We start from the raw sequence: 21,464 nt of genomic DNA, 5'->3' as shown, positions 1-21,464 counted from the left end.
AAGAACATTCAGTTGTCCTTTTGAAAGGGACCAAGAACAAAGGAGGTTTCTAATGAAAACCTTGTAAGCCTAAGAAACTAGTACAGTTTAGATACACCAGATCTGGTGTCCATCCCCTTCATGACTTGGGAATAATCAACAACTTATTGTAAAACTGGGAGAAAGCATTTCTACTAATTAGACTTTCTACTTCTTCCAAGAGAGCTAGCCTTTCTGAATCCTCTTTCTGAAAAAAGGAAAAGCTTACAGGTTGAGAGAATCCTCTGGTCGTACAAAATGGTTGGTTGAAACATTTAGACATATACAGTATATGGTAGTGACGAGGCAGGAGTCAACATCAACAAATAACTGGCTCAAGTTTATTGACGGAAGCCTTAGAGGTCTGGGAAATAGTGTTACCCTAGTTGGAACTATCCGAGGTTCAGAAGGTGGAGCCAAAATAATTCGTCTTGTGACTCCATTACTGACTTATCTACATAAGAACACAACTGTTCTCAATCACTGATTAACCAGCTAGAGAAAGCATTGACTGATTCACAGACTGTCTAATGTGTGACCTAAGCACTTGAGAAAAGATAATACATATATTGAGCTTCCTCTAAGATCTTCCCTAAAAGATAATGGATAGCCCCTAATGAGGAATCTATCAGGTACAACCACTATAATCTTTCTCAAGCCATCAAAGGAAGTTAGCCATTACCTTAGGTAAACAAGAAGTCTTACCCATGGCCAAAGCTCTCCTATTGATACGTTAATTAAAGAAGCAAAGTTGAGACCCTCTGCAAGGGAACACTCAAAGAGTCTGTCCAACCTATAAAGAATAATTGATGAGGCCTACTCAACCTTAATCTTGCTTTTCCTCCAAGATAAAACCATCCAATGACAGGGGTGGGGAAGTTGATTTCATAATAGCTTAGAAAACCTGAACAAATTTTGCATCTACTATCTGAGTTGAATGAATTGCAGAAGCCCCCTTATTTATTCCTCATATGGCAGATACAAATGGTTTTATATGCTCTGAATGGAGGGAAAATAATAAAAAAAGGATATTCTTTCTCTCATTAACTGACTTTTCTTCTTCTTAATCAGTGCTAGATCCAAGATACCTATTGGTGCAAGACTATGAAAACTCACGTGACATAGGCACAACGAGTAAGCAACCCAAATGTGTTACAAGAGCAAGACACAGTGGTGCAATATTCATGATCTTTACTGATACGGTAGAAAAAAAAAAACTATTTCAATAAAAAAAAATTATTTCTATACTCACCTGATGTTCATACTGCAGTTTTTCATTGCAGCGGCTTAGTCAAGATGTACTATATCCACCTTCCAGCTTGTGATAAGCGTTTATTGCATTTTAAGTTAGCTTACCTGCTCAATTGATTAGAATTTCCGCACAAAGACAGCACTGTGTTTTACATAACCAATATGAGGAGTATGATACTTCACAGTTTCTCTCAAGGATCACTCCCATTGAACTAAAAATTACTTTCCTTGGCTGTTATGAGAATTGAATGGCAATTTTTCTGTTTACAATGTAAAAGCTTTACCACTGTGCAGTGCATACTCTCCAGTTTCATAAACATTAACCCCTGTGCATTGCATACTCTCCAGTTCCATAAACACTAACCACTGTGCAGTGCATACTCTCCAGTTCCATAAATACTAACAAAATGTAATAAATACTTATAACATAACATCTGGATGGAGGATATATCTTACCTAACCACTGCGAAGGAGAAGCTGTAATATGAACATCAAGGGAGATTCATAGAAATAAAATTAACCTTCAAAATCATCTTTGGATGGATAAATACCCTGTCTTCTCATTAGTTTCCACAGCAAGATTAAATACACTCGATCCAGCATGCATAGGTTTTCTTTTAGGTGAGGCTTGAAGTAATGTATACTTTACACTCCTTGTGGTTATTTATCATGGCAATATATGCCAAATTGAAAAGTCTAGTCATGATTTCTATCAAAGTATAAGATACTTTGAAAAATTTTCTGAATATTTTGATTTTGGAGAAAGCGCTATCAATTTACATCACTAGTGAAACCTCAAACTTTAATGATGAAGGGCCAGAAAACTAACTGAAGGACAAGTAAGGGAGACATTATTTACTCTAAAAGGGCAATTAGAAACATCGATTAAATTACGGTTGTTAGCTAGGCTACTGTCTGATGGAAGAGGAATCACTTAACTCGCTTCACTTTTATTTCTATTGCTTCTGTCTGATCCTATATTTAGTACATCTAAAACTATTTGATCTCGAAGATCCTGAACTCCTCGAATCTATACTGTAATCACAAACTCTGCCTCAACACACAAAGATTATCTTATTTGTGTCAAACTTAAAGCCTTACATATGAGACATATTACAGACCACAGTCAACAAAATCTTATTTTAGAAAAAATACCTTGAATATCAAGATAAAAAAGTAACATAACCACACTACCATCAAATTGCCACAAAGGAAAATAGTGAAAAAATTCCTCCAATGAATAAAGCATCCTCAAATGAGATGTCACCATAGTGGTTGACAAAACAAGAATGAGGGTTTCAAGATGGCATAAGAGTAGTTCTGGAGGTATAAGGTAGGAAGGCTAGTCATACAAACACAGCACTAGTCCCTGAATTCTGAGTTTGTAAACTAAGCTGCATTATGGCAAAATGAATGTTGATTAACATTTGTGGAATTATTAATTTAATGCACTAATACAGTGGTACAAAATGTTTAGAAAATAAATAGAAGGTAGTGCATATCAAAAAGTTATGGACACAAACTGGACTAATAGAAAAGTTTGTGACTACAATGTATTCAAATTTGCTGATGGTTAACAGTTGACTTCTAAAATCACAAATTTTAAGTAGTTTGTATTTTTCCTAACCATACAAACCAAAGCTCTTTAATATGAATACAGTACAGTACTGTATAACATTAGCGAAGCTGAAACAGCCGTTAGACTTTTAACACTGGGTAGAGGGTAAGCTCTACCCACCCGAGAGGTAGAGAAACCCTCACTTTGACTTTAAAGCTAGGTGTTTGCGGGGTAATTGAGGTAAGCCTTGCAACTTAAAAAGTCTCAGGTTTGTATGGTTAGGAAAGATACAAGTTACTTAAAATTTGTGATATGTTCCTATACATAATATAAACCCTCAACCTATAATAGGAGACTTATCCTAAGGAGGGAGAATATTCCTATGACCAAAACTGGCACGGTTGACTCATCTGGGAATATCAATGAACTTTATTCCTAAGAGGAGCAAAAGTTGTGATTCCAGTCAAGCCTTTAACATCGGTGCATAGGGATGCAAGCAGAGTTAGGGCAGGCCATTACTCTGGGTGAGTCAAACAAGAATCTATATCCATAGATTATTTGGGCAGTATATAAACATTACATGATTAATGAATATGCATGCAATGGATCCATTGTCCGCCTTCTTAGAGGATGGGGGGGAAAATACTTCATTAAATACCAATTGTGAAGGATAGTCATTCCAGTGAAAAGGGTATATACAGCTAGCATCTGGTTCAGTGACTAAATAGCATGACTGTTGCAGCCCTAAAGAGGGGAAGAAGAAAGGAAAAATTGCCAGACATTCTTACTTGCCATTCTAGACTTACACTGCAACAGTTATCCAAATGCAATGCTAGTTTTCCTGTGAGTGAGCTGGATTCGCTACACCACCTGCTGAGTAGCTACCACTGGTCTCAGAGAAAAGGAATCCAGGGATCTGTGGGTGTACACACGAAGTTAGTGGACAGTGAAGGTCATCTGACGTTTCTAAACTCAATCCTTCCCGACCTGCGCCACAGACAGATTCTTCAGGAAGGCTGAGGTTGAGCCAATACTCCTGAGTTTGTGTGCCCTCACTTTCAAGGGTTCACTACCTTGCACCTCATGGGAGGCGGAGGAACGTCTAAAGGTTTCCCGAAGCCAAAAGGAAATTGTGTTCTTGGAGATCGGTTTCTTAACCTTTCCTGAGCTTAGAAAAATTCTCTGGTGCTCAGATATGAAGCATTTAGTTCTTTTGAGATAGCATCTCAACACCCTCCACAGGACAAAGCAGCAGATTGTCTTGATCGCTATTGCTTCTTCAAAGGAGGTGATGAAGAAGGTTACAAACCTAGGGTCGTGCATCAACGGGCCCTGAGTTTTCACTATGAACTGCAGGACTAAAGAAAATGAAACTCCTTCCAACCCTCAGTATGACCAACGGCATATGAAATGTCGTGTAGCTCTCAGACTCTCTTTGCTAAGGCTAGGACAAGCAGGAATATGACAAATTTGAGAGTAATTTGTGTTTTCCCTAGCATACAATCCTGTAGCTCTTTAATGTAGCATTATTATTTCGGCGAAGCTGAAAACTAGTCAAAACTGAAGGTTAAACAGAGCTTAACTACCCACTACTAGTTAACAGAGGTAGCGGGGGTGTGTTTACCACCCCCAGTCCCTCCAGCATGGTGACTAACTGTCACTTTTAAACTAATTCACACGGGACTTGCGGGGTTTGGTGCCGGTGGGCCATTGTGATTAAAGAACTACAGGTTTGTAACCGAGTCAAAGTACAAATTACTCCCAAATTTGTCATTTGTCCAAACACAAGATACAAACCTTTTACTTTTTAATATAGCCCTCACTTTCATATGGGTGGAAGTCCTGTCCATCTTGGGATGGCCTCATGTTCTATATAACTCTTGAGGGATCGTCCCACCACATTATCCTCTTTGGATAACGGCCTGTGCAATCAATTGATGGAAGGGAAAAGTTTTATTAGTACATGTTTTTGGGGGACTAAAGGGATTTTGACGAAAGAAAAATCTATTTCTGGGAAGAGGCCTGTGACGCCCGGTGAGAAAGGTCCTTCCTTATACCTTTCCTAATATAAATCTTCCAAATATACTAGAGAAAGATAAAAGCATGGAATGCAGAGGTTACAACCCTCGCGCGAACACCTTGTAGGTGTCGTGTATTAAACAAAGGCGTGTGTAAACCACTATTCACAGGTTGTCTTCCATTTAGATAATCCCTTCATCAATGGGGAGGGCCGTGACAGGCCCTAGATAACATGGTTGAACTCCCCAACGACACCTACCACGCGCGCCCTCTAGGACATCCTTCTGCAAGAACATATGGCTTGGCAAGGAAAAAGAGGGGTGGGGTCCGTATCAAATAACCGGGAAGGGTTTCACCGGGCATCACAGGCCTCTTCCCAGAAATAGATTTTTCCTTCGTCAAAATCCCTTTTCTGGGGGGCCTGTGACGGCCGGTGAGAATGTACCAGAGAATGCCTTCCAAGCCCAATAAATTAATAACATAATAAGGAGAAAACAAACACCATGTAAGGCAATAATATAATACTGTAAGTAAACATAAATCATAAACTAGCCATAGGCATAGGGGATGTAATGCTAAAATAATATGAGGACCAGGGATCACCTGAGTGTCCCGTCGTGAAAGGAATCAACCTTACATGTCTAAGCATATCTAAACTTTACAGGAATGGTAATTAAAATAACAGTTAAATCATAACAATTAAACATGGCAAAATAACTTAGGGCTAACGAACCACCCAGGAGAGTGGCGACGTGGTGTGAGAGGTGGTCAGGAGGGAGGAGAGAAGAGATGGAATAAAGAAATAATCAGAGATTAATGGGGGGAGATAAGACTCCCCGCTGCAACCGTAGGGTATTTAAGGGCCTGTAAGTTCTTTAGATAGTGGCGTTTGAAAACCATAGGAGATTTCCAACCCGTGTATTTTTTAAGGTCATCAAAGTCCATGTTCTGGAAGTAATTGATAGAGGTAGCTATTGACCGTATATCATGAGCATGGGGAAATGATTCCGGGTTAGCATGTTTAATGAAGTAGAGGATTTGTTGTCTGATACCTTGAATGGTCAAAGTACCACCTTGTTCCCTGATAAATAAGGGGCCAGACGAGCGGGTGGCAGATCTAGCTAAAAAGGTCCTGAGAGTAGTGACTGGACACAGCGAAGGATCCTGGGGAAGAGAGATGATCTTCCAAGGGGACCACCTATTTTGCGGGTCCTCATTTTTTGCTAGGAAAGCTCTGTCTGGGGTAAGCAGTACTTCGCCTGTAGGGAGGAAATCTATGTTTTCCGGGTTACGTGAGAGCGCTGCTAGTTCTGAGATTCTAGCACCTGAGGCCATAGCTGATAGAAATAACGTCTTCCTAAGCAGAGTGATATAAGAGCAGGACTCGTTGTCAGTGTCCGACGCGAGTTTGAGGACATTGTTCAGAGACCAAGAGACTTTTTGTGGCCGATCCAACGGCCGAAGCCTAGCACATGCTTTTGGAATAGATGAGAAATAGGAATCAGCTAGATTAATGTTAAACCCAACCAGGAATATCTTCTTCAAAGCTGACTTGATGGTAGTTATAGTGCTAGCTGCCAAGCCCTTGTCAAATAAGAACCTAAAGAACGAGATGGCTAAATTCGGAGTCATACGAGTGTGGTCTGAATTCTTTAAGAAACCTGCTAATTTCTTAACAGCCGAATCATATTGACGAATTGTCGAGTCCCTTTTGTCCGCTTCGATGAAGAGAACGTTTTCCGGGTCAATGTTTGCGTCTTTATGAGCTGCAAACTTCATGAAGTCCACAAAGTTAGGGTTTTGGCTATCCTTGAGGAATCTGACACAGTCTGTGTTTGAATTACTTGGGTTAGTTTGGGGAATGGAATCCGGAAGGGTCGGAGTTTCAGCTCGAGGAGGAGAGGAAACCAACTGCTCTTTGGCCAGTGAGGTGCTACTAAGGCCACTGTCCCCCGGAAGGAGCGTAGTTTGTGCAATACTTTCATTAGAAGATTCACTGGTGGAAATAGGTAAATCTTCCTCCAATGGTTCCAATCCAGGGTTAATGCGTCTATGGCATAAGCCTGAGGGTCCATGTTTGGTGTCACATAACAAGGAAGTTTGTGATTCATCTGAGTTGCGAATAGATCTACCTGAAGGCCCGGAACCAGCCTGAGTATCCACTGGAATGAAATTATGTCCAGAGACCATTCTGATTCCAGTGGTTTCATCCTGGATAGTGAGTCCGCTATCACATTCTGGACTCCCGCTAGGTGGGTTGCTGACAGGAACCAGTTCTTTTCTGCTGCCAAGGTGAAGATAGTGACCAGGATCTGATTCAGGTTGGGCGACTTGGATCCTCCTCTGTTGATGCAGTGTACTACGGCTGTGCTGTCTGACACTACTCTGATGTGGGTCGACCTCGGAGGAGAGAGCCTCTTCAGGGTCAAGAACACTGCCATGGCTTCGAGAACATTGATGTGGAAGTGTTTCATGGCGGGTGACCAAGAGCCCTGAAACATCTGACGTTCGTAGTAACCCCCCCATCCACTCAGAGACGCGTCTGTATGAATTGTCACTTGTGGGGGTGGGAATTGAAGAGGAACCGATTTGGAAAGGTTCTTCGATTCGGACCATGGCTGTAATCTCATTTTCAAGACAGAGGGGATTTTCGAGACCTTGTCTCTTAAAGGTACTGTGGCTCTCTTTCTCCAAACTCGATTGATGTCTTTGAGTTTGGCTTTCAATAGGCGATCTGTTACTGAGGCGAATTGCAGAAGGCCGAGGATTCTTTCTAAGGCTCTTCTGGACACCTGCCTGTGTTTTAGAAAATTCTTGACCTTGGAAGCTATTTCTCTTACCTTTTTGGGAGGTAGAACCAGCTTGTGCCGTGCAAGGTCCCACTGTATGCCTAACCATTCGAAGCGGTCTGATGGAAGTAGGCGGGATTTTTGGAGATTGACCCGAAATCCCAGGTTGGCGAGAAAACGAAGTACTTTCTTCGTAGCTCTGTTGCACTCCAGGGCTGACCGAGCCCAAATAAGCCAATCGTCCAGATAAGCAACGATCTGAATCCCTTGGTTCCTGAGTTGTTCTAGCACCGTTTCTCCCAGTTTCGTGAATATCCTGGGTGCAATGTTGAGGCCGAAGGGCATGACTTTGAATGCAAAGGCTTTCCTGCCTAGACGGAAACCTAGGTAAGGAGAGAAGTTTCGAGCTATTGGTACATGATAATAGGCGTCGGTAAGATCGATAGAGGTGGTGACGGCCCCACGGGGAAGCAGGGTACGTACCTGAGAGATGGTCAACATCCGGAACTTGTCGCAGAGGATGTAAGAATTTAGCTTTGACAAGTCCAGGACCACTCTCAATGCCGACGAGCCTTTCTTCGGAACTGTGAACAGGCGGCCTTGGAACTTCAGCGATCGAACCCGTTTGATTGCTTTTTTCTGTAGTAACTCGGTGGTGTACTCTCTCAGAATGGATGTGGGTCTCTGGAAGAAGGTCACTGGTGGAGGAGGGGAACCTCGTGACCATTTCCACCCCAAGCCTTTGGAGACTATGCTGTGAGCCCACGGACTGAAGGTCCAACGGTCTCGAAAGTGGTAAAGTCTCCCCCCTACCGGAACTATATCATTGCGAGGGAGTGAATCTAGGTTCTTTCCCTCCTCGAGAACCCCTTGTCCTAGGTCCGCCTCGTTGACGGAACTGTCCTCTAGCCCTGTAGCTACCTCTCTGGTGTCCACGAAAGGGACCTGAGGGTCCGTAGCTAGGGATGTATGCGGGTGAGGGCATCCAAACGGGGTTGGGTTGGGTACCTGGGGGAGCAGTGAGGTAGACCACCTGTTGAGGGTGTTTCGGCTGTAGAGGAGACGAAGCAGTGGGAGACTGTGAAGACGAGTGGGCAATCGACGATTGTTGGTAGTGACCTCGGCTCGTCTTGTAAGGGGCAAACCTCTGTTTCTTCCTGAAGAAGTTTTGTTTTTGCCCTTCAACCCTCTTTTTGGCAGTGAGGCCCCACCTCACTTGCAAATTTTGATTTGCTCTCGCAGCGTCTTGTAGTACCTTGTTCACCTCCTCCTGAGGAAAAAGGTTCTTACCCCAGCAGGGGGAAGCTATCAGCCTATTCGGTTCATGCCTGATCGTGGCCTCAGAAAGAACGTGCTTCCTGCAACTAACCCGAGCCGAACAAAACTCGTGTAAGTCGATTTGGAAGGACAGAGACAGGTTCTTTGTGAATACCCGGAACATGGTCTCGGTCGGGTAAAGTGAGGTTAGGGACTCCACGGAGGTAATGGAGTGGAGAGACCTAGCCAACCTATTCCGTGCCTCAAACTCAGTCTTGAGAAGAATATCTGGTAATTTAGGAAGCTTCTCGGAGAACAGATTAGAGGCACAGTCTGGGTCTAACTTCCCTACTGTGAAAGTAGCGGGGGCATCATCCCAGATAGTAACGGTACTCGGAATGAGCATGGAGGTGGGATCGGTCTCTTTAAGAGCTGGCATGGCAGAACCTTCTTTGATAGCCTGAAAAGTAAGAGCTGCCACTTTATCTGTAATAGGCAAGGTAATACCTGGAGAAGCTGTAAATATGGTGTAGGCTCCTTTGTGTGGGGTGAGCTTGGAATTAGTGCAACCCCAGTCTGACAACGTCCTGGCCCAGAAAGATTGGGCCTGCTCTTTAGGGAATATTACCGTTTCCTTCGGTACCTTGTCTAACCTAACCAAGGCATGTTCTTTCAATCGGACGAAGCCGTTGAATGGGAATTCTAGTCCCGGAGGGTAAAATTCTAAGTCCTCTAGAGGACGGGTGCCTATGCCCTCTAGAGTTATGGCACCATCAATATATGGAGCATGTAAGGCAAACCTCCAAGGGTTGTTTTTCTCGAAGGGAGGTAACTTCGATGCGTCCGGGGCTGAAGGAGGGGGCATCTGAGTTCCGGAGCGGATGAGACTTGCCAACATATCTTTGAGCTCCGTCATAGCTCCTCGGTCTGCCCTAGACTGTTGAAGATATTGTTGTATCTGCTCTTTCACAATATCCCTGACCATGGCGGCGGATAAAGGGGGCTCCCGAGCTTGATCCTCTAACGAAGCCCTGGACTTAGTAGACTTTGACTTCTTAGGAGTCACGGTTTTAGGTATAGCAATATGAACATCAGGATCCTTTGAGGGTCCCGGAACCGGTGACACTGATAATGGCAAAGCTGAAGGCTTAAAGGTACGTAGTGGCTTCACCTTGGGTCGTACAGGAATGGAGGAACCTAGAGGAGAAGCCGTAGGTTTATCAAAGCCGTGAAAGGAAGTAGAAGAGGAAGGAGTGTGGGGTGAAAGGGGGTCCACCAACTCAACACCACCTACCTGCTCATCCATGGGTTCCTCGTCCAGACCTAGGTAGGGCTCGGCCTCCGTCACTAAAACCTCTTCCTCAGTTAGAATGGTTTCTCTAATCACTTCAATTAACGGGGCCGCTGTCTCCGGTGGAACTGCTGCAGTAGTAGAGCCTGGGAATAGGCGAGAAGCCATGTCTCCATCAAGAAGATAGGGTGCGCCAGCAGGCGCATTCCTCCCAAACCCTGACACCCAAGGTCGGAGAGTAGCTCTCGCCTCCCTGAGAGATTCATCATCAGCCTGAAAGAGGAGAGGGAATTAATGATGAAGTCAAAACTGAAGTCAATATACAAAGAGCAATTAATTCTTCGCAAAGAATATTAACAGGGACACTAGAACCAACTTACCTCCTCGCTCAGGAGTAGGGCTGACAGCCCATAGCAGAGCATGCATGCCTCCGGAAACCATATCGTATAGGGGGCTTGTCCCGGTTCCCGAGAGAAGGATATGGCGCAATGGGCATGGGCCCGGCATAGATCATGGCCCATGGGATCAGTAAAGGCAGCGGAGCAGCCCCTGGCAGTGCAGCGGACTTTCTGTAAAAAGAAAGAAGACATAAGTCTGGATGTTCCTTGAGATTCTTGTCATTGACTTATGAATCAGAAACACTTAAATCTTAATTAATGTGTGAGTATGGTAGTAGCTAACACCTTAATAAAATAAGAAATTATAATAGAAAACCAGTAACCACATAGCATGAATCTCTAAACTTCATCGATATCACACTGTTAACTCCGGTTCTGGACTCCTGCTTGATCTCTGTTTTTACCGGAGGTCCGGTAGCAAAGGCCCGTCATCGTGATATCGTGACCGTCTCCGGTACGATAACATTATCCTCAATGAATGAGTTATCTCCAGTGAAGCCGGAGATACGATGAAAACGGGGGCCTTAACTGTGTAATTGTGATCAAACATGACAAAGGTTCGTGTGTAAAAGGCTTCAGCCGGAGTCCGAGTGCCGGATTTCACCGTTGCACTCCAAAAATCTGCTCCGGAACGATAACTAGTTCTCACCCAATGAGTATCCATTATAGCGGAGCATAACTCAAGGCGGAGCCAAGCATAACTCAAGGCGAAGCTAAGGGTGTCGGTATAAAACGACCCCAATTAATGACTCATACACTAACGTACCTAATAATAGTGTTAGCTATATTAACAGTAACCACATCAATAAATCGTTTATAATATTAAACGTACTATCATCAATTCTGATACTGAGAAGAGGCCTGAATAACCCGTGATCGTATAAAAACGGAGAACGGGAAATTCACCTCTCTTACTCAAAGAAAACGAGAGAAAGGATAACTCATACCTGTAGAACAGGAAACGAGCACTCTATGCTTTCGCTCTCAAGGTTACATATTAAAAATTAACATCACACAATAAATAAGAAAATTAATAAAATTGATTGCTTTTCTTAGTAATAGTAATAACGAAGAATAACGACAACGTAACAAAAAAACAAGGATATAGTCTAAAACGAACCCTCCAGGAGGGTACAAATTAACAGACTAAATCGCTAAGCTTTAAATCGTTACTATGCTTTAAAACGCTATCTTAAATCGCTATTCTTTGTAGGTCCAAATTGGACTTGTAAGCAAATAAATACCATAGTAAAAATTAATAATAATTAATGATAACATAAAAGGCCATAAAACGTAAGTGATATAACCTATCTGACAGAGTACCAGATGGGCAAAATTAACTAGAAAATTTACCGAAGCGAACATACCCAAAATGGCTGCCGATATCTCGGCAGGACAATCGCTTCCAAAACTAAAAACCACCATAATGGAAATAGAACAAATGCCCGGTACTGTCAAAAGCTGCCAAAACAAACTATGGTACTTAACATTGGTAAGGGTGAAGTAACAACGTCAGTCATGTTGAAATAACGAGAAATTCTTCGAAAAAAACACTGTGCCCAAAAAAACTATGCTTGCTTCAAGTCCAATTAAAGAAGGATGTCCTAGAGGGCGCGCGTGGTAGGTGTCGTTGGGGAGTTCAACCATGTTATCTAGGGCCTGTCACGGCCCTCCCCATTGATGAAGGGATTATCTAAATGGAAGACAACCTGTGAATAGTGGTTTACACACGCCTTTGTTTAATACACGACACCTACAAGGTGTTCGCGCGAGGGTTGTAACCTCTGCATTCCATGCTTTTATCTTTCTCTAGTATATTTGGAAGATTTATATTAGGAAAGGTATAAGGAAGGACCTTTCTCACCGGCCGTCACAGGCCCCCCAGAAAAACAAATTACTTCAAAACCAACCAACTGCCTCCTTCCTGTTGGAGGTCGGGATCGTAACCTCCTACTGGGTAGGTGGGCAACTTACAGAGATAGACACTCACCCGCAAAAAATCCAGGTCAGCTGTGCAGAGTCCCTTGGATGCTGAGCCCCAATAGAGGGGAAGATGAAAGTAGGAAGTATCCAGTCACTCTCACATTCATCCTAGACTTACCCCGCGGGTAGCCTCTGCCCTCGATCTACTGATACTTGTCCCCTATGGGAGAAAAGATCACGCTGTGAGCTGCCACCACAGGACCAATTGAGAAAATGTCTAGGCTCTTGTGGGTTACGTCCTGCAGGTAGTGGACAGTGAGCGTAGTTTGGCGTTTCCCCCTGCCTTTAGAGCAGTACTTGTTGTACTGAGAGGTTTTTCTTAAATGCCAGAGAGGTGCTGACCCCTCAGACATCGTGTGCTCGGGGACGTCTATTTGATTGAGTGACATCCTGAGCTGTGGCTCTTTCAATCACCCGCCTGATCCATGAGGACATAGAGTTCTTTGTAACTCTCCTCTTGGTTCTACCAGTGCTCACATAGAGTCTACTGATCTGAGGTCTGGCTCTTCTCGTTCTCTTAAGATACCATCTCAGCGCTCTTACGGGGCATGGTAACAATTGATCAGGATTGTCTGTTACTGACTGAAGACTCTCAATCTGGAAGGAGCTGAACCAAGGATCAGCTACCACCAGATTTAGAGTTTTAGCTATAACCTCCGGAATGGAACTGAGAGTGACCTGCACCCATCCCCTTGAATGGGCGATGTCGTAGAAAAGACCGTGAAGCTCTCTGACTCTGCTTGTAGAGGCCAGGGCTAAAAGGAAAGCCGTCTTAAGAGTCAAGTCCTTGAAAGAGGCTTGTCTCTGCAGTTCGTAACGGGCTCCTTTTAGGGAAGGTAGAACTTTGACAACATTCCGCGGGGATGGCCTGACTTCCGACTGAAATAGGAGGGAAAATTCCTTCGAGGAGGAAACGTTCACTCCGTTCAGTTCAAAGACCAGGTCTAAGGCTGAGCAAAAACTTTCCACTGTTGCAACCAAATAGAGGTTTTCCTCCCTGAGATACAGTAAAGACTCTGCTATTGTTGTGATAGAGGTACTGAGAGGATACCCCTCCCACAACACCAACCACAAAAGACTTGTCACTTCGACTGGTACACTGCAGTTGATGAGTCACGGAGGTAACCAGACACGTGTCTAGCATCTGGCTTCCTAAAGCCTCTCCTTTTGAGGAATTGCTGGATAATCTCCTTCGTGAAGACTTAGCGATGTAACTGCTCAGTGGAAAATCTTCACGTGTGGCTGTCTGAGTAGATCCGAAAGTGGGGGAAGTTCCCTCGGTGTCTCTGTGAGCAAATGTTGAAGGTCTGGGAATCACTATGCATGTTGCCATAGCAGAGTTATTAGGGTCAACATCAGGTCTTGATATGCCTTGACCTTGTTCAGTAGCTTCCATACTAGGCAGAAGGGGGCGAACACATAGACGTCCATGTTGTCACACGGATGTTGGAAGGCTTCCTGCCAGAACGCCCGTGGGTCGGGTACTGCAGAGCAATACACTGGAACTTTCCAGTTGAGAGATCGCGAACAGGTCTATCATCAGCGAACCCAGCAAAGTCAAGACTTTGTTGGCAATCTGTTGATTTAAAGACCATTCGTACTAACTATCTGAGTCCTCCTGCTCACATTGTTCGCCAGCACGTTCTTTTTGCTGATGATTAAGCGGGCTGTTAAGGTTACCAAGTTGTCTTCAGTCCATCTGAGGATTTCTACAGCTAATTGGCATAGGAGCTAAGAAAAAGTAACTCCTAGTTTGTTTATGTGAGCTACTACCGTAGGGTTGTCGCTCATCATCACGACGTAGTGTCCTGAAAGGAGCTGATGGAAATGCTTTCATTTCCATGAGGTTGATATGGCACTGCCTTTCGGATTTGGACCAAAGCCCGGATGGCATCAGGTTTAACATATGAGCCTCCCACACTTCTTTTCATGCATCTGTGAAGAGCATCAAATACAAGGGAGGTGGGATGGTCTACTCCCTTGGGCAGGTTGGTGTCTAACAATCACTAGTTTAGGTCTCTCTTTAGCTCAATTCCCACAGGTATCAGAGTATCCGGTGGGTCTGTGTGCTGAGACCAAAAGGTCTTCAGCTGCCACTGAAGTGACTGAATGTGGAAACAGCCGTGAGAAACCAACTTCTCAAGAGAAGTTACGTGCCCTAACAGTTTCTGACATCGATGTGCTGGCAGTTCGTCTCTTGCGAGGAAGTTCTGGACTACCTCTTTCTGTCTCTTTGCTCTGTCCTCGGACGGGAAGACCTTGCCTAGTGTAGTCTCAATTATCATCTTTCCATAAACCATATCTAGCAATTTATAAGGATCCCCAGAACCTGACAAAAGGACAGAAGTTTTTCTTGATGGAGGAGTAGGGTCTCCTTCAAGTCTCCTAGAACTAGCTAATCGTCTAGATATCGAAATAGACGAATGTCATTCGTGTGTGCCGAAGTGGACACTAGAGTAAAGACTCTTGTGAACACCTGAGGTGCTGTGGACAGGCCGAAACACAGCACTTTGAATTGGTACATCTGATTGTCCATAGTATAGTGCAAGTACTTCTTTGATGACAGATGTATTGGGATCTAGAAGTCTGCATCTTTCAGGTCCAATGAGATCATGAAGTCGTTCAGTCTGACAGCCTGTCTGATCATTTGTGCCATCTCCATTTTAAATGGAGTCTGTAGGACAAACTCATTCAGGGCTGAGGAGTCTATCACGGGTCTCAAGCCTCCAGACGCCTTTTCTACAAGAAATAAGCAACTGTAAAAGCCTGGAGACCTTCCCGGGACCTCCTGGAGAGCGCCCTTCTCTAGCATGGTCCTGACTTCGGCCAGTACGGCCTGGTCCTTAGCATAGGGCCTCGTCATAGTTGGACTTAGAGTTAGTGGCGGGGAGAATCAATGAAAGGGACTATATATCCCTTTCTTAATACGGAAATCGACTGAGGTTCGGCTCTGTAATTTATCTACCTCTGCCATCTGCTCATAAGGCATCCCCCCACTGGTGGACTGGTCAGGGGATTGCCCTCCCTAGCGTGGTTGTTCTCGCCGGGATTTCTTTCTTTTGCCTTTACGTCCTTTGGGACGAAAGGAAGGCTTAGCGTCCTTCTCCTTTGGGGCATTCTGCTTCTGGCCAGTCTGAGGTTTTGGAGACTGTTGTCTCTACCTTGGAGGAGCCTGCTGGAAGGAGTGAGAGGAGACAACCCATTGGAGGAGTGTCTTGGCTCACCCTTCACCAGTGGTCTGCTACGTTCTCAATGGCCTCCCTGTCAAACAAGGTGGGTTTGTCCATTGGAGCATTGCACAGCCTCATTGCCTCTATCTTCGGCACCTGCCTCTGGAATCTTGAGATCACTTCATCACATTGCCTCAAGATGCAGTCAACCCATTGGTTCACTACATTCTCTGTCAAGAATTTGAGTGTTCTCGCACCTGAGAGAAGGAAAGAGAACAGAGTCTCCCTCCTCTTAGGAGTGGAGAAGTCTTCGTTCTTGAGGAGATAGCCAATCGTGTCCAACCAATAGTCCAGCCAGGAAGATATTTGTAAGGCACACTTTGCAACCCCCTCCATGTTAGCATCGTCTGTAGCAGAAAACTGATCAGGGAGAGTTGTCAGTTTCTCCAAATGTGTCTGCGTCATCGATACAATCATTGGATCCAGTGGTAAAGGGTAAGGATCGTCTCCCACTACCTCATAGTACTTCCTCTGCCTTACCTAAGGAGGAGAAAGTAACCTAGAAGAGTCCACCAAACGAAGAGAGCTACTTTCCCGAGGTATGGCTAACTTGGGTTTGGAGGGTGTAAGAGCACCAGACAACTGGTCCAGGACTGTATCATTGCCTCAGTCGGGATGTCATCAGGTTCTTCCAGGTTGTTAACCTTCCTGATGCAAGCCAGAACCTTTAGAAAAATTCGATCCGAATCTTTCTGCTCCAAGGAGTGTTTGTCCTAAACAGCTCTTGTCCTCCCGCCAAAGCAAGAGGGACGTCGGGGAGAGCAGAAGAGAACTCAGCATTCGAGTATGCAAGCACAACCAAACACAGAACCTCCTGTAGCATTCCCTTTGATGGAGGACACATCAACCCCAAGGAGGGGCACAGTAGACGAACCCTGTCGTCTGAGAGAGACTCCCCCGCGGAGGATTCTCCAACTGCTCCTCTAGGGAAGGCAATGGGAGAAGACCCTGCACGAGGTTGTCTCGGCGTTACCAGGGCGCCACTCGTACCCGACCGTTCACCGGAGGAAGCCGGTCAGGTAAAGTTGGGATGGAGGGATCGAGCCGGAGGAGAAAGAAGTCGGGTCTTCTTCGCTTTCAAGGCTGACCTGGAAGGGGATGAATCCCACTTAGACTTCTTCCGCCTACCAAACCTCAACTTTGTACACGAGTGACCTCGGCACGCAAGGCAGAAATCTTGAGGATCCGTCTCCTAGGAGAACATTCAGATGGCGCAACGGCGACTTTCAAGACCTGGACAAACTCGCATGGTTGGACCTCACAGGCAAGCACACCTGTAAAGAGAAAAGAAAAGAAATTAGTTTCAGCCAATTTAGGTTAACAGGATCGTAAGACAGGTCTACACTCTACCGAGCCAAATTTAAAAGTGACGGTTAGTCACCTGGCTGATGAGAGTGGGGGGTTAAAACATCTCAGCTACCTCCGCTAACTAGCGTGGGGTAATTTAACCCTGTTTAACCTTCAGTTTCGACTAATTTTCAGCTTCACCAAAATAATAATGCTATATTAAAGAGCACAAGGTTTGTATCTTGTGTCGGGACAAACAGTCGTAAGTGTCAGCTCGAAATCTAATGCCTCCTTGAGAGGTTCATATGGCACTCTCTTGACAGCTCTGAGGACCTTCGTGACGTTATAATATAATAAGGGTTTGTTGTTTAATGAGCTTCTGGCCCTTAATGTTTTTTTGTTTTTCTTAGCAAGTAGATGGCAGCAATCCCTACACCCAGTTGAGTTTTAGATAGTGAAGGAATAAGATTCCAGCCAACGTCAGAGCAATTTGTTGAGGCACTTAGCTTTAGCTGCTGATGTAAACAGATGACTCACTTGTCTTCTAGTTGTGGGTGTCATATTTGAAATGCAATTTCTATTATGTGATCAGTTTTATCATTGATAGTTGTGTTACAATACCATAATTGCTTCATATCCTCAAAAAAAAAAAAAATAATAAATAAATAAATAAATAAAATAAAATAAAAAATGAAACGAAACTGCTACCAGTGAAACTTACAGTCACGCAGCTTAACAGTTCCTGTTTTGTGTACATCCTTAACCTGTGGCATGTGTATCGTTGCATGGACAAAGCTAATTTTGCCTTCCCCTAGATAAAAAGATGTTTGAAAAATCAGTTTACCTGACAGACAGTAAGTGGAGCTTGTGAGATTATGCTTGAGGCTGGATACCATGTACCATTAATGAATGCATGAATTTAGCAATGTCTGGTATAATATGAATGTCAGAGAATGACATTACCCTGTTTGATAAGGTATTTTTGATGGTGCAAGGAGTCTTCCAGTAGACATTTTAGACAATCTGGGAAGTGACTTGCCATTGATGATGGATGTGTTGTGTAAAGATTTCAAGCTTGTGATCAAATAATTTGAGTTTTTCTTTTGTTACTGTGGAAGAGTCTTAGGGTATTAGTGCAATGGACAATTTAATGAAATAAGCCATACGGTTGTGTATACTTTATCAGTAGGTAATCGGAGATTTATGTCCATCATGACTGAAGTGTAGAGGAATGCTATTTTTTTTCTTAAAATATAAATTTTGCCATTGAACTTGTAGAATTATATTCAAGTGTTATTCTCAACCTACTTATTTTTTCATTTTTGAAATAATTTTTTTTCAATATTTTTTTTCAATACACTTCCTCCCAAAAGGTGTTTTATGCTCCAGCCTATAAATGAGTTTAATTTCATTTTGTTCATGTTAACTTGAAATAAAGAAACATTCACCTAGAAAGCATACCTCTCCTCTTTATTTAGGATTCAGTACAGAGTACAGCTGTAAGAGAGCTGGCGTACTCAAGATGAGACAATTGGGAAGTTCTAAGGTTCTAGCTGGGTCCCCTAGCCCAGTATAAAATAAAGGGGTGGTGCCCAGTGCCCAGTTATTCATGACTGTTTACCTTTGGACCAGATCTCTCAGTATTCCACCATATTTTTTGTGTAGTGAGAAGTTGGGGTGTGGTCAGCATTCGGACACTAGGCAGTCTATGTGCTACATCTGGCCACAGTCCGCAAACCACTGCAACGTCTCATTCAGGACGTCAAAGTTTCTTAGGAGGGCAAGACTGTTTGAGGCTCCTCATACGCATAGAGATTTTCACGGGATAGAAATGTCTAGGCTCTTCAGTCTGAGAACTTGGCTCAGGGTTGAGCAATAGCCCTTTACCCCAGCAACTGAGAGATGCTTCTCCCAATAAATTAACAATTTCTTGCAGAGAGACTGTGATCGGAGAAATATTCTGTCTACAAAACCAATCACAGATGGCCCACTTCCCTTGGCAGACTGCTGGAGAGGATCTGTGCAGATATCAAGACATCTGCCTTGCAGTGACTCGAGAAAAGACCTTTGCTCTGAGGATATGCTGGATAACCGTCACACCACTCCAGAGAGTTATGGAATCTCTGCGAATGGGGCCAACAGAGGAGGTTGGGTCACTGGGGGAGTTCTCTTGGTACTTTGACAAGGAGCATCAACAGATCTGTGAATTATTCGGCTTGTGGCTACTTGGGAGTCACCAGGGTCATTCTAACATTTAGGGTCTCCAACACTGTTGATGACTGAGCAAATAAGACAGAGTGGCAGAAAAGCACAAGCATTCAGGTTGCTCCAAGGATGTTGGAACGAGTCCTCCATCACTGCTGCCTGGTCTGGGACTGGAGAACAATAAAATGGAAACTTCTTGTTCAGATGTGTCGTGAACAAGTCGATCAGAACCATACAGGGGGATCATTTGGTGTCTCGAAAGACTCCAAACAACCAGATGTACTGTGCTTTGATGACCTCGTCTTCTTAATTTTTGCTTTGATGACCTCATTTTTTCTTTGATGATCTCGTCTTCTTCTTCTTCTCAGATGATGATGGTTTCATCACTGGAAATAGTGCTTCCACAGAGGAAGCAGCTACAGAAATGGGATTGTCAGCTCGGGCCTTGTCAGACATTTCTTCCAAATGGAAGAACCAGTGAGGAAGCAGCAGCAGAAGACTTCTGGCCTCTAGCAGATGTAAGTGTTTCTAGAAGCTTCTCTGCAGGTGGGCATCAGAAATCTCAATCAAAGGCCACAACTTTGAAAGATCCAAATTCTCACTAGGGTTGTGAATAGTAATTACAACAGAGAGAGAGAGAGAGGGAGGGGTGTAATGTCCCCACTATGAGAGGACCATACAACTGCCTTCTAAGAACCACTCCAAGAGGGGAGATGCAATCTTCCTTCCCCTAACAAATTGAGCCTTGGGAGAAACCTCAGGGGAAACAGACAGCCTCATTCCCAAAGAAGGGAAAAAACACCTAGCTAAAGAGCTTCTTCAGCATCAGCTTGGACATACCCTCTAATGTTGATAAATCTCTCTTAAACTACTTCCTCTTCTTTGCAAACTCCACCCACTGCACAGGAGGCCACTCCTTTCACTTGTCACAGGAGGATGACTGTGAACAGGCATGAACTCTGCAAAAACCACAAAGCCCATGGGGGTCTACCTCCAGCTTGCTCATTTATTACCCACGACAGTAGTTATTCTTGTCGGGTCAAACTCACTTTTCTGATTTAGGGGCGGACATTGCGATCAACCAAAATCACACTGAAAAATGAAAGCGATTCATAATTCTAACAAGCAACTCAGTGAGCGAAACAGCATACGTCTATACTCAGCTGCGGCTGAAGTCAAAGTGAGGGTTGAGGGTTGCTTTGCCCGTAAGAAGGGCAGAGCTTACCCGCCACACAGCAATCAACAATGTTTACCTTGTTAAAAGTCTGATGGCCGTTTCAGCCTCCCTGATGTTATAGTACTTCTATTAAAGGTCGAGAGTTTGTACAGTATTACAGTATGTACAGGAACAAAGTATGATTACAATGGGCATTCATAAGTTCTCTCCAATGAGACAGGTATCTGGCAATGGCTTCACAGAATTGCAGCTAAAGGAATCCAAAATAAAATCTACAAAACCACTAATCAATTGCTAATACTTCGAATAGACATATTTACAAACACAATTAAAGCTAAGTCATACCGGAACTCATTATTTGGCTTAAATTTGTTACCCCATGGAAACAGCCTGTCTTCTTTGCCAGATCGACAAGCTCGCTCCCACTCAGCTTCTGTAGGAAGGCGCTTCTCCATCCAATTACAATAGGCCACTGCATCATTCCAGGAAACATGAACAACAGGATGATCCATACGATCTAGGAATAAGGGATGATCTTATGAAAAGTACACAGTATTCATAAAAGGAAACTTGAAGCAAACAAATTTTGCCAAAATATCACACAGTTGGTGAAGGTAAAAAATTTTGATATAATATGTGAATAGCAACATTAACAATAAAATGTATTATTTCAATGCTCACTTGGGAATCTCATGGTTAATACTTAAAATGTGATAGCTTTTAGACCTAGAAATAAAAAAATTTTCTCTTTAAATCCATCCCCTTCTGTAGGTTTGTGGTAGCCTATTGGTAACGTCCCTGCCTGGCGATCTGTTGAACCAGGGCCCGAGACCCGGTCAAGCTCCATAATTTCTTGTAATGTCTGCAACCTCAACATCCTTGTGAGCTAATGATGAGGAATTTGGGGGAACCTATGGGTCTACCTGCTGAATTATCAACAGCCGATGCCTAGCCCTCCCTAGTCCAAGCTTGGATGGAGAGTGGGTTGGATACTAATCATA

At 43.9% G+C, this 21,464-nt stretch overlaps 1 protein-coding gene across 2 annotated transcripts in view; it reads right to left on the bottom strand.

Moving 5' to 3' along the window:
* LOC137645836 (formylglycine-generating enzyme) overlaps positions 1 to 21,464 on the bottom strand; it is a 147,974-nt gene that overhangs the window by 43,485 nt on the left and 83,025 nt on the right. For both annotated transcript variants that reach the window (XM_068378818.1, XM_068378817.1), the window contains exon 4: positions 20,809 to 20,980. In XM_068378818.1, the coding sequence (XP_068234919.1) occupies positions 20,809 to 20,980 (172 nt within the window). The remainder of the gene's footprint in view (positions 1 to 20,808; positions 20,981 to 21,464) is intronic.

Source organism: Palaemon carinicauda, chromosome 8, assembly GCF_036898095.1.
Source record: "Palaemon carinicauda isolate YSFRI2023 chromosome 8, ASM3689809v2, whole genome shotgun sequence".
NCBI classification, from domain to species: Eukaryota; Metazoa; Arthropoda; class Malacostraca; order Decapoda; family Palaemonidae; genus Palaemon; species Palaemon carinicauda.
This window is presented reverse-complemented; position numbering and strand designations above follow the sequence as displayed.